Source organism: Ochlerotatus camptorhynchus, unplaced genomic scaffold (assembly GCF_037179485.1).
Source record: "Ochlerotatus camptorhynchus isolate MF236.1 unplaced genomic scaffold, CSIRO-AGI_Acam_v1.1 ptg000022l, whole genome shotgun sequence".
Lineage (NCBI taxonomy): Eukaryota > Metazoa > Arthropoda > Insecta > Diptera > Culicidae > Ochlerotatus > Ochlerotatus camptorhynchus.
The window spans coordinates 7,939,972-7,960,978 of NW_027040514.1; the positions used below are offsets into that span (position 1 = coordinate 7,939,972).

The 21,007-nt window shown below is 41.8% G+C and overlaps 2 protein-coding genes across 2 annotated transcripts in view; one reads left to right on the top strand and one right to left on the bottom strand.

Moving 5' to 3' along the window:
* Nucleotides 1–4,079: 4,079 nt before the first annotated feature.
* LOC135704459 (zinc finger protein 664-like) lies at nucleotides 4,080–5,512 on the bottom strand. Its single transcript, XM_065225935.1, has one exon. It carries the CDS (start codon nucleotides 5,497–5,499, stop codon nucleotides 4,168–4,170), a length of 1,332 nt encoding a protein of 443 aa, XP_065082007.1. The 5' UTR covers nucleotides 5,500–5,512; the 3' UTR covers nucleotides 4,080–4,167.
* Nucleotides 5,513–17,225: 11,713 nt separating this feature from the next.
* Nucleotides 17,226–21,007, top strand: part of LOC135705567 (zinc finger protein 8-like) — a 37,885-nt gene continuing 34,103 nt past the window's right edge. Inside the window, exon 1 of the mRNA XM_065227343.1 lies at nucleotides 17,226–17,749. Within this exon, the coding sequence (XP_065083415.1) occupies nucleotides 17,591–17,749 (159 nt within the window). The 5' untranslated portion in view covers nucleotides 17,226–17,590. The remainder of the gene's footprint in view (nucleotides 17,750–21,007) is intronic.

The window sequence follows — 21,007 nt, forward strand, 5'->3', positions numbered from 1 at the left end:
GGTTTTAGACCGAGAAAAGAAAGGACAACTATCCGCGAAGGTGGCCACAGGTCGTCCGAGGTCAGCTCGGGTTCCGACGGTTATCGCTGCTATCAAAAGGAAGATTTGGGTGAATGCAGTGCGAGAAATGAAAGAAGATTTTTCGAAGATTTATTCGCTAGTGTGAGATTTGTTGAGCATCTAGAATTGAGATTGTGTGGCATATATTAGCGCTAGTGTAAGCAGGTCTTAACTTGACGCTTAACGAGTCAGCAAGCCTTGTGTGCAGCCCTCCGTTGTAAGCGCAGCAGTTCAATGCTGGTAAACAGAGGTATCTATGGCAACGCTTCATAAACACACACGGGCAACTCTCCACTGACTTTCGGACCAGCTCTTCACAAGGTAAGTTGCACAGAGATTTAGATGTGTCGCCCCCCTCGGTTGCAGGAACATCTTCCGTTCTGGGCAGGGGGAACGACACTCATTTGGATGTATTTTTTCGGTCTAGTAATTACTTGGGATTTTCGGGGAAAAACATAATTGATGGGATTTTTTTGAGTGTGTCGTGATGACGAAAATAGAGCAGGGATAGAAAAAAATAGATGGGAATAGATCAGGTAACTGATGTGATGTGAGGGGTGTTAAAAAATTTCAGAGGTATACGAGTCTGAACGCGAAGAGGATAGGTGTAAAAAGTAGAAAAAATTGCTGCAATGAAGCGTCCATGAATTACGTAACGCTTATAGGGGGAGAGGGTGTCACCTATATCGTTACGAATTATAGATAGGGGAGGAGTAGTAAAGCTTAGCGTTGCGTAACAAAGAGAACATTTTGTTTTTATTTTTCGTTTCTTGATGTAAAGTTTGAAAATATAGGTCTTTTTTTACGTTTTTGGTAAAGAGCCTGAATTTATAAAGAGGCGACATCTTATCCATTTGACAGGTCTTCTGCTCGATTGGAATGACTTTTCCTATGACTTTGACAGACAATCGATTGTTCCAATTTTGACATGTCGTCTCTTTATAAATTTAGCCTCTTTAGTTTTTGGTACAACAACGAAGGCTGTCATCACTAAATCTTGCTTTGCAAAATGGATCTGTTTTAATTTTATAATTTGAGATTTTTGCTATCCTTGAACTTTTGAAAAGCAGGTACTCGATCGTACGCTGATCTTTTGTTTTTGTTTTGAATATAAATAATATAATTAATTGCCTAAACATAAAAAATACAAAACGAAATAAAAAATTAATTAAATGAAAAGGCGGGGAAGGGGGGGGGGGGTTTGTAGAGCGTTACGTAATAAATAGAGAGGGGTCATTTTCAGTTTAACGTTTTGTTCCAAACGGGGGGGGGGGGTCAAAATATTGATTTTTAGCGAAACAGAATTAATGGACACCGCTCGGGACACCGCCCAACTATAATAACCAAAGCTCACAGCTCAAGTACAGAAAACGGTTCCGCACCGAATAGGTCGAAACTGCACAGTAGGAGGAACGGGTGATGGCGATGGATTACAAGGTCCCGGCTGTATTTGGACGGGAATTTGATTCCCAATATTCTCGCACAGAAATACATCAGCCGGTGGGTTTCTTACTTCACCATTAGCTCTTTCTTATCCGAACCCTTGACCAGCAGCAGAGACGAGTAAAACTTGGGCCGAGTGGAAAAAATGACTTAAATTCCTTTTCCACCTGCTTGCCGTAGGGGGTTTCATTAGTAAGGCTTTTCCCGGAGAATCTGGAATCAGCAGTTCGAACGAAATCAACAGTTGCTTCGCGCCTGTTCGGCAACTTCCATGCTACAACACACAGAGACTCTTATCCGTCGAATTCGATCGGTTTGAGTCCGGGATGTGCGTTGCCCTCTCCTCCGTGATGCACTTGATGTTTTTTGTCCCCAAGACCGATTATAGACGAGTGGTCCGTCATCTTTTTTAGGTTTCGCACCGATTTTTTACCGGCATGGCCAGCTGACATACGTGGTGTTTGTTGTGGAGAGTGTTGTAAACTGACAGTGAGTATGGCAGAGTGCTTCGCGGTCGACCTGAAAACTTCGAAAAACTGCACGGCTTGCTTGACAATTTGTGTGCATGCAGAAGGGATAAGTTGGGAATAGAAAGAATAGATAGGATGGATTGAAATTTTGTGCACGTTGAAAATTATATGAGAGGTTTGGGTAAAAATGGGATAATCCTGAAGTGTCGTTCCCCCTGGTTCTGGGCGAAAGATATGTGGCCGCCATCCAGCCCCGATCTTAATCCGCTAGATTACTCAATATGGCGCGTCATGAAGGCCAAGGCCTGTTCTAAACGCCCCCCGAGTACAGCAAGCCTCAGACAAACATTGACCGGTACCTGGAGATAACTGGATCCAGACTACATTATTAGAACCAGCCGTGCATTCCGGAAGCGTGTGGAGGCCGTAATTGCTGCAAGTGCAAACTCGATCGATGATTAACATAGTTTTAGACTCCTTTGAATAAATAAAAAAATCGAAAACGAAATTTTTGAGATTTTTTTTTTTAATTTTGACATTGCTTAATGGTGCAAACATTATCACGCATACGCTAAATCTGTGCGGATTTGCTAGCGCTAGTGTATTAGCCAATTAGCACGAATTTCAGTTGCTCCTGTAATCTCATGCTGGTAGACGCTAATGCCCTGTTTACTTTATGCTGGTGAGCTTTTTTGCTAGCAGCTGGCTCATTAGCGCTAGTGAAATAGCATAAGTGCAAACAACCCATAGCAATGTGAGTTACTCGAGGTGCCTCAAATGCAACTCTGAAATTGCTCATGATTAGGAACTCTCTTGCTCCTTGAAAATTAATAGTAGTAGAATTACAATTCCATAAACATCATTATCACATGAGCAATGATTCACTAAGATTCTACAACTCGATATCGAGTTAGTGGACATCGAGTTGAGGAGAGTATACTGTATATTATATATGTATTTAGTACTCCCTTCTCAAATAAATATTCGTGAGAAAGAAATATCTTCTTCTTTAATACCTCTCAAACCTCCAATATCCCATTAAAATTTAAAATATTTCCAGAGTAAAAAGATTTTTTCAAAATTGTTTAAAACTCATCAAAACTTGAGCAGTTTGCGTCTGAAATGACGGAGTTATGATAGGTTTAGCATTCTTCAGTATCAGACGTTGTGGGTTTGACAGTTAATACACAGACAAACAGACATAACACTTGCAATTTGTTCATCGAACAAGCATTTAACGGTCAATTCAAAAGTATCATAGTTGGTAGTACCACGACCTGTGACGCGCATAGTCAATTCCCTTGCGTTTGACGTTTACACACTACCGCCATCTGTTCAGCGTACTACCCACCACAGTGTACTCAACAGATGGTGGTAATGTTTTAGCGACGATGTTTTACATTGAGAAATATTCAATGTGTTATGTCTGTTTGTCTGTGGTTAATATTTAAAGAAGGAAGTATTCCCTTCTTTATTAAATATCAATTCAACTTCCCGTTGCATTTGTTTCATTAGGAAAGTTTTGCATTTTTTGGGTTGATTTCATAGGCCGTTACCACCGTGGGGTATACTAACAGAGTACGTATTTTGCCTAACCAAAGGCGATTCTGTTGTCATGGACGAGTACTGTTCAAAGCTATTCCTGCATTTTGCAGTTATGTTGTGGATACACTTGTATGATAAGATACGAGCATGAGCATTATTTGTATAATAAATTATGAGCACAACCATGGTCACACTTGTATCGTTTTTGGATGTGCTCATAATTTATTATTCAAATAATGCTCATGCTCATAGTTTGTCATACAAGTGTATCCACGGCATTAGAATGACGTTTACAATAATGCCTTAAAACATTTCAAATAAACCTTGATGTTAAAGACATAACATTATAGACACTGTTTACATTCATCTCATATTAAATCATCTGTTCAATTGATGAATTATCAATCCCAACCGAGAGAATACCGTTCCTTAATCGTTGTTTACCTTTAAGCACAAACAGCACTTGATGCATCTGATAACGAACGAGTTCGCACAGTTCCGGGACTAGGTATTTCAACAAAACAAACCAGAGCAAACAAAACTACGTCACTCAGTGGCATGTCTAAATACAAGAATCAACATTTATTTAATAGCTTCGTAGTAATTAAATTACATTATTGTCTTCAGCCTAACCTGTTCTTGGCCATTCCTAGTGTTTCCCGTCGTCACTGCTGCCGTCGTCGTCGTCTCCGCCGTCACCGTGAACCTTGATTCGATGCTGATTCAGCAGATAGCCCACAATGAAAGCCTTACCGCAGTCCTCGCAGCGGAATGGTTTCTCCTTGCTGTGCATGCCCCGCTGGTGTACTTTGAGATCGGTTCCCGTGCGGAATCGTTTCTCGCACCGGTCGCACGCGAACGGTTTGGCGCCCGAGTGGGTCAACTTGTGCGTTTTGAGATGGCCAAGCTGTTTGAACCGGGACGGGCATTGGTCACACGCATGCGGACGGTCCTTTTGGTAGTGGGCAGTGTTTCGATGCTTGCTGAGTTCCTGCTTTGAGTTGAAACGGTCATCGCAGTCCGTGCAATCATGGGGACCGTGTTTCTGCGAAGGATGCGCTTGTTTTTGGTGAATTTTCAACTGGCGCGGATAGACGAAGGATTCCGGGCAGTTTGAACATTTATACCGTTTTTCCAGGGTGTGAACCCGGGCGATGTGCTTCTGGCAGTTGCCGGATGATGAGAACTGTCTGTTGCAGTGTTTGCAACGGTAGCCGAGGTCTTTGGTAAAATGACTCCTTCGATGAAAGTGTAAATGGCTGGAATTCTTGCACTGCTTGTTGCATACATCGCAGGTGAATGGGTTTGTGCCCGCGTGAAATTGTCGATGACGGTCGAGTGAGTTCTTATCGTCGAACAACCGCAAACAGATATCGCACGATAAAGTAGTCCTGTGTTTCTCTTTGAGATGGCTTTCTAGCTCGACGGTAGTTCCGTAAAGTTCGTTACATCGTAGACACCGGCTGTAAATCTTCTCGGACTTCTGGGCGTCGTCCGCTTGGCGATGTCTCAGCAGCATGTGTCTTATTAAATGGGCCTTGATTCTGAACAGCAGCAAGCAAACACCGCATTTAAACGCGGCATTTTTCTGTGCAATATTAATCGTGGTCTCGTCCTTGCGGCTCGCTCTAACTTCAGCTGATGCGTTGGGTGTTTCTTGCTTGTGCCACCCACCAGCGTTACGTTTATTACATAACGCGTTTGGCGATGAATCGATTTCATTTTCCTCCGGCACGGTGCATTGAACCTGTCGTTCATTTTCTCCATCTATCAAATCCAGCACCAGCTCGTCTTCCAGCAGTACGAAATCCACAAATTGATCGTTATCTTCCAGAAAATCCTCCTCCACTAGGATCTCCTTCCAAACGACACTTTCGCCATCGGTGGCTGGAAATGAGCATTCCCGAGTTTCTTCTTCCCCACTGCCGACAAGGCATACATTGCTAACAACCGCCGTCGCAGTCGCCGCAGCAGCGGACATGTTAACGCGAGCACTCACCGAGATGGACTAAATAAAATACAATAAAATAGCACACTCCCTCTGACACAGGTACCTACTATGATGGTTGGGAAGGCAAAGTATAGCAACCGGCAGCGAGAGGCGCGGGCGGAACGCCGCTTAGTAGGCCAGACGTGCAAAAAACGTGATTCACAACATCTGTCTCCGCTTGCACCATGCTTGCTCTACCGCGCCTCCATTCATTCACGAAGTTGCACGACCCGCGGCCCGTTCATTGCAACATGATATTTTCGCGAATACTTCGGCGATCACGTTTGTTTGGTCTATTTCTGTCATTTGAATACTTTGTAAGCGTGGAAAAGTTACGCTTTCACTTTCACTGATGCTGTGTGGACATCGTTTTGAAGCGGCCATGCAATTTTTAAGGAAAATTTAAAATTATGATATCATACTCAAATGGTAATAAAGCCAATGTTAAAACACATTGCAGTAGATCGCAACTCACAGATGACGTAAAACATATAAAATCATTCTCTGTGTCGTTCACTTCATTCATCATCCTTCCAGACGCCATTCACTGTGTGCGTATTTATGCATGGCATGCAAAAATGATCTTGGTTGGGAAAAAAGCATATCAACAAACATTCATTGTCGTCGCACCACATGTGAGCTCTATGCTTGTATTGAGAAAATGTCGAAAAACACCAACACATTAAAAAAGAAACGCGGTGAACGGAATCCGAAAGGGCGATAAACTAGTGTAACAGGAGCTGAAATTATTTACCTTTCTTACAGCCAAGAAGAGTCGACAAGGACCAGCCGAAGTAACAGGTTAGGTGTTACGAAGTATTGGCGTTGACGGTACCGTCGAAAAATCGTCTCTTCTAGCAAAGATTGGGAATTATAGGAATTTTTGGTGCAGTGAAAGGATAGTGTTTCATGGATTTTATCGTAGGAGTAAAGAGCTGCAGAGTCGCCGTCATCGCCAATAGCGAATCACAGCGTCACTTTTCAAATAGACAATTCAGTGCCAACATTTCAAAAGAGGGGAAATTGCATTTGTAAACAGTTGCTTTAGCCGTCGATTTCTCGTGAATAAAAGCTCACTCATGAAAAATAATGACACCAGCAGGTAGAGGAATGTTTCCCCTGCCAGCTAGCATTGTAATTTTGGAGAGGTAAGATTTCATTCGCGAGAAATTGACGGCTAAAGTCGTTGTTTACAAAAGCAATTACGCCCCTGTGAAATGTTTTCACTGAATTGTAACATATCCACCATTTTGAGAAAATCGAAGTTGAGGTTCGACATATTATTATTTTAACTGTTTAGAAACAATACATTTTGCAATACTATTTTTAATGTAGTCAGTGAATAATAGCGTTGAAAATTCAGGCAAATTCAGTTAAATCACAATTTTGATTTGAATTTGATGATACAATATAGAAAAAAACCACATAGGACGTTTTGACTAGTCAAGTTGTACATCGTTCATGTTACATTGGACGATTTTTCTCAATGACATAATCAATGAGTGGTTTTTTTTTTTTGCGTTTATTTATAAGGCCCCCTCGCCTATTAGGCATTGCTTGGGCCGATGAGCATTATTAGTAATTAGAACTCTTCCCGCTTTTATTTTTCAAATAAAATGTATTATTCCCTATTTGATAAGTTGCATTATTATCATCTAAACGATCTGCACAGCAAAAAAAGTTGTTGAATATTACATCGAAACTGCTGCAACCAGGTCAATCCATCGGTTGCGTAATATCACATTGTACGATGTACATCGATTTTGCGAACAAAATTACATCCATTGATGTAATATTGTATCTGCTTTTTGCTATTACATCATTCTTTCATACATCAGCTTGAATTACGTTGATCGATATTACATTTTTTTTGCTGTGTGTTTGCTGACCAGTCTTCTGGGTGCACTGATCAGCACGAACTTTCTTTTTTTCGTTCTCCTTGTGTTTCGACAGCCGGCGTTTGTTGGTATTTTCAATTTGATCCTTTGTTGCGTTTGATGAGCTGGTGCTAGAATTTTCGTCGTTGCTTTCAACGTTTGAAGTGTGATGATCCTCGGTGTTTCGCTGTTGTTCTTCTGCTGAGAACCCGGTGAAAGCAGGAGATGATTGACCCGATGTCGTTGGCTGCTTTTGTTCGATATCAATCGACGGGAAATCAGCGAGACTGAATACCCCCTCGGTTGGTGGAGCTGCTGGAGCGGTGCTATTGTTCGATGTGGCTACATCCAAACATTTCTGTTTGGGATGTGCTGCTCGACCACAATGGCGGCACGTTTTTGGTTGCTTGTCGTACGTTACCAACGTTGTTTCGTTGTCGATCGTGATGTACGATGGAATGGTGCTTTCGAGTCGTATTCGCAAAACTCGAACACCGCTCAGGAATCCTGGGAAGTAGTGCTTCCATTTCTCATGTCGACTGGAAATCACTGTCCCGTACTTTGACATGTGGTTCATAATAGTGGCTTGTGGCCATGCCAGAGGGAGGTCATGTACTCGAACGGTCACTGCTTCACAATCCACATATATCGGGATTTTGAACTCACTCTTCGCACAGAGAATCGCGTGTTTATAGTTGTGCGCCTTTTCATAGCGCAAGGCCACTTCATTGTCTATCATCTCAATAAAAACACAATTTCGGACGTTATGAAACTGAATGCATCTAACGTCCGAATATTGAAGCCTTATATTGTTCTCGAAGAATTTTTGCACTTTTCCCGCATTGGGACAAACTGGAAGGACACTGAAGTCAACAACAAGTGTGTTTTTACGAACTACACTCATTTTCGCTACAATATTTCACTACGTTAAGCAGAGCAGAAAGAGCACACGTCCGATGAATACGAGTAATGGCTGTCGAATGAATCAATGAGTGTTACATTAGACGTTTTGTTCTACATGATACTAGATTCCCTTTCACTGCTTTCAGAATAGAATACCTAACCTAACCATGCCCCGCCTTTAGAAAATGAGCACCAATCAGGTTAGGCAGTCCGAATGACCGAAGTAACAATCATGTACCCATCAATTCAAACTGTACATTGGACAATTTTTAACCTATGATCATCTTAAATAAATGAAAGTAAATTTGGATGAGTGTTTTTGCATCACAATGATAGAAGAGCAAAAGTTTGTATCGTTCAACTCGATTTGTACATTTGTTACTTAGGACCTTTTGAAAAGTGACGCGAGAATTGCTTCCATCTATCAACGTCATTTTAAACAAACCACCTTGCCCCAATAGCGAATTGCGCACATTTGAAATGCAACGAAAAGTTCGGAAACCCTAATAAATGTGCGCTTTTACGTTAAATCGTTTCGATGTCTTATACACACTATTTCCTTGGTTCATAATGAACAAGTGCGCAGAAGACACCAACACGATACACCTTCGCCACAATCTTGTAGGCATTGGATTGTTGTTAACATGCTGTTTGACTGTATATTCAGGAACATCCTCTAATTGAATATACCAGAGGAACTCAGACCAGCAGTTCACTTCTCGGTTCACTTATAGATTTAAATCCATAATGTTACTTCTAGAGTGGGCTCAAGAGAAAGAGACAGGGTCTTACCCCATTAGTACCCATAATTCAAATATTGCTGCAACTCACACACTCCAACAATGTTCCCCACCGGTTCCAAAACATCATCCTCTGTTCGAATGAAACCTCAAACGCGAGCTCAGACCATTCAATTTTTTTTTATTATAGTCACTTTAACCGAAGACAACATATCAAGAAGACTGGCAACTCTTCCATTTTCTCATACGACCGCTATGAGACCGACACAATCGCGTCATCTGCCGCTCAAAGGTAAATGCTTCGAACGCATTTGATAGCAAAGATTACATCCTCAGAAGAAAGGTTTGTGTATTTGCTCTTTTTTTCTATGCGTTGCTTCCACCTTCACTCAAGCGCAGCGCTATTGTATCTGTCGCTTGGATTCTGGCAGAGTTGCCAGTCTTCTTGATTTGATGTCTTCGTTTTAACGCTCTTGGGTCATTCGTGGCTTGTCCGGGGTGAGATTTGAGCTCGTGACTATTGCGTGAGAAGTATGGATGCTAACCACTGCATAGATGATGCTTCTCTCGAATACAGGATGAACATGTTTTATTTTGGTATGTCAAACCGTACGAGCTGTCGAAGACAATGGTCACGTGGCGCAGAAACGACATTCGGTCGTTGGAACACTTCCGATTCCGTGTGGGCCATGCAGGTCGATCTATTCCGATAAGTGATTGACTACCATACTGTACACCATTTCGAATCAGACGCTTCTCTGCGGGAGGAAGGTCTACTACGTCTGGGTAAGCCGGGATCCCGATTCATCGTACAACAATCTGGAGTATGATGATAAGCATCATCAGAATCTGACGTTGACGTTGACAATTCGCTTGGGCAGGCCATCAAGAATATTGCTGTTGCGCAGCACTCGGATCGGCCCATTTCCGGCTCCAGTATGTCGCAGTGGGATGAACATTTGATCCACAAAGATTACAGCAAATATTACAAGCTGGTGAGGAACATCGGAAGCGGTGCGTATGGATATGTGAAGCTGAGCTACCGGAACTCGGATAGGTTGCTGGTGATATCGAAGTTCATACTAAAGCAGAAGCTCGCGCCGCAGTTTATTGTGAGGTGTGTAACTCCTCGGTAAACTGTCAGGTGCATGAACGCGTTCATCCTCTCGCGGCTGAGCAACACTTCAACATGCGAGTACTGCATTCGTCCTCTTTCCATGGAAACGGAAGACCATCGAGTCGAGGCGAGACGTGTGTGACTACACTCAAAAAATTCCACACGTTTGATCGAAGTGTTCAAACACTTGATTTGTTAAATGCACAATCACATTTACTTTAAAGCGGCGCCGATGGTGTACCTCTCACCCCAGCAGGCCTGGGTTCAATCCCAATCGGCGCCGCCGGGATGTTCTGAGGCATAACATCTCTGATCACGTCTTCCTTCGGAAGGGAAGTAAAGCCGTTGGTCCCCGGTTCATGAGTTGATGGATCGATAGGTAGGGTCCAGGTGTGGGACCTGCCTTCCTGGCGTCGGTAGCATTGGTGCTCAGCACGGAAAACAAGATCGACGGAAAACAAATCAAGAAAAAAAATTACTTTAAGTGTATTTCACCTTGGTTCAATGTGTTATACACGTTGATTTGTAGTGTTTCAAACTTTGAAATGTTGAAAATCTTTCACTATCTATTAAGTGTATTGCACATTGAATCACACTACTGTTCAAAACAGATGGATTTAAAGTGTTTTACATTACAATGCGATGTGAATTGCTTGCTCAGAAAGGTAAACATCGAAAACAAGAATTGTGACCCCACCTCATATATGAAAACAACCGTGGCATAATGGGATTGAACAAAGACTACGGCAGCAGCACACCTCAACAGTCATGATCGAATCCCAAATCAGACATATTAAAAAGATATGTGAAAGCTCTGGCTTCTGGCAGTTTTGTTTACATATTTGTCGATTAATTTTTAGAGTCGGCAAAGTAGAAGTCGATAAAGTAGAATATTGAACTATGAAGTGCAAAGCACCATATGAGGCACAGAACGAGGGGGGCGACACATCTAAATCTCAATTCTAGATGCTCAAAAATCTCACACTAGCGAATAAATCTTCGAAAAATCTTCTTTCTTTTCTCGCATCTACTTGCATCGCGCATCATCTTTTTGCAGGAAATCTTCAAAATCGTGATAAATCTTCTTTCTATCTACTCAGCGTACGCGCAGCTAGCCACAGCAAAACACAATATTTCCTGCATCGTAGATAGAGTCGTCCCACTCGGTGCAAAATTAAGTGTGAGACACATGATAATGACATGAAGAATTTTTTGAGTGTACCGTGGCGTGCTGGGTGATTCTCATCCAGAGTAAATACTCTGCACCGGGACATTCAAGACGAGAACGTTATTATTGATCACAATTTCCATATCAAGCTGATTGACTTCGGATCGGCGACGTTCGTACAGGAAGTGCATCTTTTTTCTACCTTCTACGGCACGACCGAGTACTGCAGTCTGGAAGTGTTGGCAGGTAACCGCTACTCCGGCCCGGAACTGGAAATGTGGGCTCGCGGTGTGACACTGTACGTAGTCCTGAAGAAATCCTGCGTACGTGTTGCTTTCGCTGTTGGACAAGAATCCCAAAACTCGGATCACCATCCAGGAGCTACTGGAGACGGAATGGATGAGGCAGGAAATGAACATAAAAATTATCATAAATCGTGAAGGTGCAAATGTTAGATTTTAACCTGATTTTGACGTTTCATACAGTTTACTGGAACGTTCAGAAAAATATTTCGTATTACTGATTTTTTCAGTTAAAGTTAGATTTGCTGGACGCGATTCAGCAATTCATTTTGCTGGAACAGGATTAAATTTGGTGTGTAGAGTGATGACTGTTATGATCTAGCAGACTAAAAGTTTGTTGGAATTCAACTACTAGCCAAAATTAAATAATTGTGTAGTTAAAAATTATGATTTTAACTATGCATTCTTTTTCTAAATAATTAAGTCTAATGGTTGCAAAAATTATATATTATTATAATATATATATATATATTTTTTTAAATTTATTTGCTTCACAACAAGGGGTGAGACAGCTTTACTCTGAGCTGCTTTTTTGCAGCGAGTAGCTCGTGAGTAACTCAATGTACCTCAAAATTCAATCGACGTTCATCGATTTTTCTCTGTTTACTGCGTTGCATTTTATATTAGGTGTCAGTTTTGTACGTAAACAAAAAAAAAGTTCTGTGTTTTTGTTCGATTAACACCCAATTCCCAATTCCAGCTCCTAAGGTAACGCTGCCAACCATTACCCCCGTAATGTTCAGCCAGAGCATCCAGTACAGCCGCCACTGCCGAAGCCGGTGTGTACGATCCGCGATCCTCATCCGGACTTCAAACCCATCTTCGATATATCGGATGAAATCAAAGTGAAAACCAGTGAGGAAGACCAAGAACACATATTCTGCGTTCGCTTCATGTTTCTGTACATGGTTCAGAAAGAGTGGAAGGAAAGAGGTCTTGGCTATCTGAACATTGTCAAGAGTAAATTTGATCCGACCAAGTACAGGATTATCGCTATGGACTTTGGAGACGAGAAACCGAAGAACGAAACATGCTCCGAATGTAATTAATAATAGAAAATACCTACTACTACCATAGAGGTAAATCTAAGACCAGAAGGTCCCGAAGAAACGAGCTCAACTTTTTGGCTCAGCTCTGGTACTATCTTCGGTCCCAAGCTAATCTATTCACCCCTCGAAACATAGGAAAATCCACGAACCCCTCATTTTATCTGTCAAACTTTCATAGCGAATCAAAACAAACATAGTGTAGTACTAGAATTTTGACTAGAATGGGGTACCTTAATCGATTTGCTTGGGAACAATTGGCTAGTCAAGTAGTGAGCCAATTTAAAATCGTTAGTTTCGTATTGATTGTTGTTACTACTACGCAAAAAACAACTGTTATCCTTCTGAGAGAAATATCTTCTCTAGCTTTACATCACTTGCTCGTAAGTGTACGCGTGTCGAAAAACGCACGTACGTAGTGATGTTCAACTTCAACGGAGGCTTCCGTCGAAGGCCGCAGAAGAATTTCGGTAGTGTATCGCAGAAACCGGACTATATCACGATCATCCAGAAGGCTACAGCAGTAGCTCCAGAAGTGGGAGAATGTCCACTGGCAGCAAAACGGCGCCGTGGTAATTCAGAACTCGGTTCGCAATTACGTCCAGCGGCAGGCTGTTAAGAGATGGGAATGAGATCGTTCCGACTAGCGCCAGAGGACGTGTGGGGTACATAACATTTACCGGATCTGAAGTATTTGGTCAGGCGAGTTGTTCTACATCAAGCCGCATGTTTTCCTTTTTTGTTGGTTTGTTTGACAGCAGCTTCTCGGCTTCGCATCTCCAAATGTTGCTGTGAGCTTGAGCTTGATTGACCGCCCACGGTTGCTACTCTGTTACTGCCAGATCAGCTGTAATTACACAGAGAACCAATAGACGATGCTTGGGACTAGCAATCATCCTCAATGTGTAAAAACTGGTGATCTTAAATTAGGCAATAACAGCGCCGGCCGCGCCCGAACACAGGTCAAGAAAGGAACGGAAAGGATTGTGTTGACATGACACTCGCTTTGATGGAAGCCGAGAACACCTCTGCACTTCCACGAGGAATCACTGGGATGTTGGATAAGAGGGTTGGTTTTGCAGCAGGGTTCGTTTTGGTAAACGATAAGCTGAATTGATGTCCTAACGATCATATAACGCGAAGGAGCTTGGGACTAAACCCACGGTCTTCTGCTCAGTAAGCAAAAACGTTTGCCACTAGGCAGACAAGCACCTTTTTAATCACCGAGTTGCTGTTATTATCATGTAGTCATATTAACAAATAAAACGATTGACGAATCTTGAATGTGGATGGGCCTGAGATAAGACTCATGATGTTCTGCTCAGTTAACAAAAACGGTTGCTCATATCACATAATACCGTTGCTCAAATTTGTGTATCCATTCAAACCCGGAACCAACGACAACAACGAGTTTCGCAAAATACACGATACACAAGCGATTTTACCATAAATCTCTTTGATATGTAAGGACCTGGGACCGCGTTTTTATGCTCAGTAAGCAGGCCACTGTAACCAACGATCTTTCAAATCCGAAAACTAAAAACTACGAAAAAGTACTTAGGCCTTCATTAAGTTCCACTTTCACGTGACGTTCAATGACAGGGTCCTATCCAGGATTACATCTGAAAAATCCAAATCTGGCCAACGCTCACCTAAACCTGTTCTAATCCACCTGAAATGACTAACGAATGGAAGACTTTGACTACCCAGCCATGCAATAGTCTCATTCCGTGCCTTATGGCAACTTGATGATTCTATTGCGCTCATCTTTTGGCACCACCCAGGGAGACTTGGTCCTGTACCCAATGCTTAACTTATCTCCATTCCACTCAGCTACTCGCAATTTCTTGTGATATAGTGGGCGGAATATTATTATATGAGACAATTCAATGCAGACGTCTTTCCAAATTGGGCAGATCGACAGGTAATCGGTGAGTTACCACGATAGTTGCTATTAAACAACTCGACAACGTCCCATCGTCAACGCCTGCTATGAGAATTTCCCATTGCAGACGCTAACGAAATGACGTCATCGAGCTATCGATCAACTACCCTGGTTATCGCCTGGTACCTTATAGCACGATGCTAGGAGGCGAACCGGAAGAATCGATGAGCTACCTCTCCCCCACGCATCTCCAAATGTTGCTGTGATGCGAAAAATAAGAAAACAAATGACAGTGATCTTGCTCACTGAGTAATGTGAGTTACCCGAGGTGCATCAAAAGCAACTCTGAAATTGCTCATGATTAGGAGCTGGCTTGCCCATTGGTTTGAAACTTTTGGAATGCGGCATCACACTACCTTTGAATTTGGCTTGATCGAGTGACGATTTTCTTTTCTTTAGATCAAAACGATGAAGTTTTGAAGAAGACAACGATATACACTACCAGCATGCTAGATCAACATATAGCCATGATAGAGGGATAGAACATCATTTTATTTTCATAAAAATAAAACCATCATAACAGATTATCAGGAAAGCCCGAGGGGGGCGATACATCTAAATCTCAATTCTAGATGCTCAAAAAATCTCATACTAGCGAATCAATCTTCGAAAAATCATCTTTCATTTCTCCCATCTACTTGCATTGTGCTTCATCTTTTTGCAGGAAATCTTCAAAATCGACATAAATCTTCCTTCTATCTATTCAGCGTGCGTGCAGCTAGCCACAGCAAAACACAATTCTTTCTGCATCGTAGATAGAGTCGTCCCTCTCGGGAAAGCCCTTAAGTATGGGATCCCGGAGAAGACGAAAATTGGAAAACCATGCTTCACATGGAAAACCAGCCCCAATCACGGTGTAGAAGACAAGAGGTGGCTGAAGCGATTTACAAAAACAGCCACGACAAGATTGTTCACTGAAATGGTGGAATCAGAATTAACCATGACGTTTACTACCACTCGAACTAAGAAATAAAACATTATTTTGAGACTTTTGCTTCTAGTACCACGAGACAAGTAGCCAACATTTGTGCGTTTCATAAAAAAATAGAAATTAGTTAGTCCAGTTTTGTGAAATCGTTGGTAGAAACGAAGACTCGGAAGATACGCTCAGTGATTCAAGTTAACCAGAGCCCTCACGGAGACAATCTTGACGAAATAACTCTAGGAGTTAAAAGTCAAGTAAATGCTAATGCCTAGCCTCAGGGATTCAAGTAGCGATGCTCAACTGAACATTCCGGATTTCAGAGGTTTCTCTAACGACGAGGATGATGCCTTTTCAGGATTCGTCTAATTAGTATCATAATAATATACCATCGCGCTATTGACAAACACTGTGATGGTAAAATCAACTAACAACTTCCTTTACTCTTTACCAATCTCGATCATTATTAACAGGTAAATATGCATTTTATTCAATTAGTATATTATACTGTCATTATCATTGCAACTAATTCATTTAGGCATATTCAATTGACCTGCATTGGGTTATTATTTTGCATGCAATGATATGGGAAAAGAAGGGGACTCCAGATTCAGCATGGAGAGTGTATGGGAGCCGTTCTTGGGGTTGTTTGGGGCATGTTATTCATTTGAGACGTTATAGTTTGACGTGATCACCATGATCACCTCACCTTCTGGGATGTGGCTTTGAGACTTGAGATTTGGCCTTCATAAGACCCCCTTCTGTCTCGCAAAATCAAAATCAAAAACCTGTACACATTTACGTATTCTTTTGTGTATTTTCCGAAGTGTTTTTGTTTTAAATCTTCATTATAGAGTTTTTTAGCCGAACCCTAATAAAAATAACCATAAAAGAGAGCTTAACGACGTGTTCGGGGTATCATCCAAGCCATTTGTGGGATAGTTTACCCATACGGGATACAGTTCGTTTATGGTATTTGTTTATTAGGGAAGTCATTAAAAAAATCAATTCTTCCGACCACCCTGACATGGAAATGGTCACCCTAATGACAAAATAAATAAAAATACTGGTCTTATATTTTGCGATGATTGGCTGTTTGTCTACCCGCTTCTTCTATTTCCTTAATGGAATGTGTCTGAATCAAAGCATGGCTCATTAAATCCTGATATTTGTCGCTTGAATTAGAGAACAATTCAAGAATTGTTCGATTTGGTGAGATGTTTGCAAGCACCGCACATACAACTGTAGATTTCAAGTATTTCGTTCGGGCCGGTGTGGAAAATGGTAACCCTAATAAAAATAACCATAAGCGAACGATAACCCAAATCATTGAACTATTCCACAAATGGTTTGGATGATACCCAGAACACGTCGTTAAGCAAATTAACCATACAACTTTTATTAGGGAACTTAAATATTATGACTCTGATAGCAACGACCGGTGTGGAGAGGAGTAACGTCTGTTACAGTTGCTCCTGGCGGTAGATCCTACCAAGAAAGCTTCCTGCATACTGCTGGGTAGTTGCCCATTTGTTTTGACGGCTCTTGCCTTTTCCCTCTCGTTCACCCCTTGGTGCTCGCACGTTCTGAGCGTTTCTCTCTTTCTTGCTCATTCGATTACTTGTTTGGGGGGTTGTTTCGCATCCAAGCCGGTTCACGTTCATCACTTTTGTTGTGTTCGTCCAAGAGACCAGACGTAAAGAACGACCAACGGCGGTGTTGTTTGGTTCTGGGAAGATACAGCATCTGTGTTTTTGTGAACCATCATCAGCATCACCATCCATCACATCACCAGCATCGAGAGTCACGACGTCGCTTCTCTCGTTCTCGGTGTGATGCCTTGATTGTACTCCAGCCACGGAATTAGGCGCGCGCGTGTGTGTTCGAAAATTGGTAGGATTTATTTGATACCAACATAGTGTACTCGTACTGTAGAATATAAAATAAGAAGTGATCGTCTGATACCAGTGACCAGTGAGTGAGTTTCATCATCGAATGAAAATAATACTCAATCAAGAAGTCGATTAAATGAGCCAAGCAATAAAAAAGTGAAGACCCAACGATGCTCAGCCTACCGAAGAACATCGAAAACATCTGCCGCCTGTGTCTGACGGAGTCGGTGGATGGAAGTGACATGTTGCCATTATTTCCGGTGCGCGGAGGAAACCCCTACGGACCCAATACGGTCGTCTCCAAGATCTTGCAGTGCACCACGGTGAAGGTAGGGCAAAAATCGATTTTCAACACGACGAATTCTGGGGCTTTGGTTGGGGCAATCCCTGGGGGGGTCTAGCCTAGCGACTAATGGGTTCGGAACCCCCCTTTTTGCCAGTGGGGGTTGGCCTCGATATACCCAACAAAAGCCGCAAGATAGGATGCGACGAGGCTGTTTCATTTCAGGTTGGTTATGGCAACCAAAGAGCTCTTATTTTTGATGAGGGTCATTTAGAGCTCGTCGGGGCCTTTATTGGTGTTGGTAAACGGCTACACGACCGACGATGTTCAGTTATATTTAGACGCTCCACAGCGCAGCAGCACCATTTGGTTCAAGTTGTACATACGAATCAAGGGCTATACAAAGAGCTCGACATGTCGTGGGATGGGTTTGCTTAGGAGACCCGGGTAGTCGTTTAGTAGCGTAGGTAGATACGAACGAGATCGGCTTACCAACCATAAAACCTACTGCTGGCTGACTGCACACACACCCAAAGAAAGAAGGACAAAATATGAGGGTAGAAAAAGGGTCCAAGAGTCGAAGTTATTTCACCAAACCTGGGATAAGCGATGAGGGATATCGAGAAAAATGATTTCACTTCACCAACCGGGTAGGGGACCGGCAGACCTTTTCCCCTATACACACTCTCTCGCTGCTCACCCGTGTTTCTTGCTTTCTGCCGCTTGCCCTGAAAATGCCTCGTAGTGTTTTGAAGAGCGTTGGTCGTATTCTTCCCAGCTTTGCTTGCTCGTCTGCTCTGCCAGGGACTTATGTAGTAGCAGTGTAGATTGGTTGGGTTTCTGTTGTCATGATGGGTCGGGTTCTTCTAATCCCAACAACTCGGGTTTCAATTCGGTGCACACACAGCCCCAGGGGTAGGGATGATCAGGTTTTCGGTAGTGCGTTCAACGGAAATTGAAGCAATGGGTGATTTGTCTGACAGGGATTTTCGTACTATATAGTCACGGAGCACTTTTTGGGATACGGATCCCTATGACAATTGGGTTCTTTAAGGGTATTGTGGTAAATGCATATTCGTAATCTGCATTAAAAATGGAACCGGAATTAAAAATTTCATCAATTTTAGTTCACTGGAACTATTTCAAATAAGTGCGATTACATTAGCAAAAACAATCTTAGCGCCCCTCGGTGGGACTTTGCATGGGTGCGAGCTGTCAATTTGTTAGTTTAGTGTCAAGCGCAGTCAAAAGTTATTAGTTCGCTTTAAATCTTGATCTTGATAAAAATCAATGGGTTCGAAAAACGTGCTCAAAAAACAAAGCTCTTTCAGATGATGTATAGAAATTGATATTATTTTCAATCCCAAACACAATTCCCAACTGAGCACAAACAACCATTGGAAGGACGTTGTTCAGTTGTGTTCAGCTTTTCGCAAAACAAGAGAGTTATTTTCAACTGAAAGTGCGATCGGTTTGAACCTTTTGGACACCTTGAAACTGGATAATGGTGCAGATTTTCGGAACTTATGGATTTTGAAAATTTATGGATAGTAGACGGAGCAAAAATATTCACATTAGAATCAATTTTACTGTCTATTAAATCTAATCTTATCTAAAACAACCGTACTGTCTGCGGCTATACCTATATATCATTGGTATTTGCAGCATATCTGAGAGCACAAACATCAAAACGACCTGGCCTACTGCGTTGCATTTGCCGCACAGATGATTCTTTGAAATCTAGATAGAGCTGGAATTAGGGCATAACAGCTTTTGTAAACAATGACTTCTCTCGATGATTTCTCGGAAGCCATGGCTCTCCCTGGCAAATTGACATCACCGTCGAGTAGAGGAAGACTTCTCCTACCCGATGTATATGTTGGTCTGTGTAGGCGTGCCTTGCATTCCGAAAAATCAACGAGAGAAGTCATTGTTTACAAAGGCTGTTACACCCTAATTCCAGCTCTATCTAGAAATGGTTCGAGTTTAAATAAATATATTTAAAAAGCGATGCATACAGGGGTGGAATGATGCGTGGACATACCGTTATGTAGAAGTGAATTTAACAATCATACGTGATGTAATGAATGGTTTATATGATATATTATAATTGAAGGATCTCACCAAAACCGGTCTGCTTGACTGTGATCATCGACTTTTCCGAGCTTCAAATGGAGTACTATTTTGTACTAGTATGTTGGAGGTGCGGCCTACCACGATCGTCCTCAGTTTTACTTTCTACTTTCTTTTAAAAAGAATAAACAGTACAGAATGAAAAGATAAGAAATCGATTTAAATGTATGAAACATTACAATGTTATAATGACAAAATATCACTGCAACTGCAGCAGCTGTGCATAATTTCAATTCTTGAACTTCTGCGAACTTCATGGATGTTTTGCAAGCTTCAGGTAACTTCAACGATTCCAATGACGATCTACGAACTCCCGAAAAATTATATGAACTTCAATGTAGCTCAGGAAAGTTATGCAAAATTCAGAAAAAAAAATCTACTTCAGAAAAGATTTGCAAACTTTAAAGGCATTCTGAAAAAAAAATGCCTTGTTCAGATAAGTTATGCGAACTTCAGGGAACTTCTAAAAACACCAGGAAAGCTTGAAGAACTTCGTGGAGGTTCTACGAAATCCAGGAAAAACTCGAAATACAGAGAAGTTCTCCGATTTTTACAAAAGTTATGTGAACTCAATGAAGTGGAAAATTCAGGGAAATTCCGCGTGAAGACGAATCTAGAACCGCACTATTGTTCATACTGGCGACAACGCTCTGATGACACACAACGAAACGTCACCTCAAGCTCCTCTCCTGATCCTATCCTTTGACAATGTACACCTCTAACCTCGAGTAAGACGCGAGAATTAAGTAAATTTTTGTTACAAATGATGAACAATGAATTATCGGCTCCGTAGAGCTAACGCGATTGTGCCTTCCAAATAAACGAACTAAACAAAAAGGGAAATTCCGTTGATCTACGAGCTTCAAGGAAGTTAAATGAAATTCAGAAATGTATTGCAAGCTTTGAAGACGTCATGTGAGCTGCTGGATTCGTAGATCTTAAAACTTCTCCGAAGTTTATAGATTTTCTCCGAAGTTTATGGAACTTTTAGGAGGTTGAAAACCTTGTTCGAAATTCGTAGAGCTTGTTTGAAGTTCGTAGAACTTATTTGAAGTTTGTAGAACTGATTCGAGAGTTCTGTGAATTTCACAAAAGTTCTGTAAACTTCAAGGAGAGTTTCATCGACGATCGTATAACATCCCCAAAGCTCGTAGCAGAACTTCTCCGAAGT

Coding starts and splice junctions, on each gene's coding strand:
- LOC135704459 (XM_065225935.1), bottom strand. CDS start 5,499: ATGTCCGCTGCTGCGGCGACTGCGACGGCGGTTGTTAGCAATGTATGC.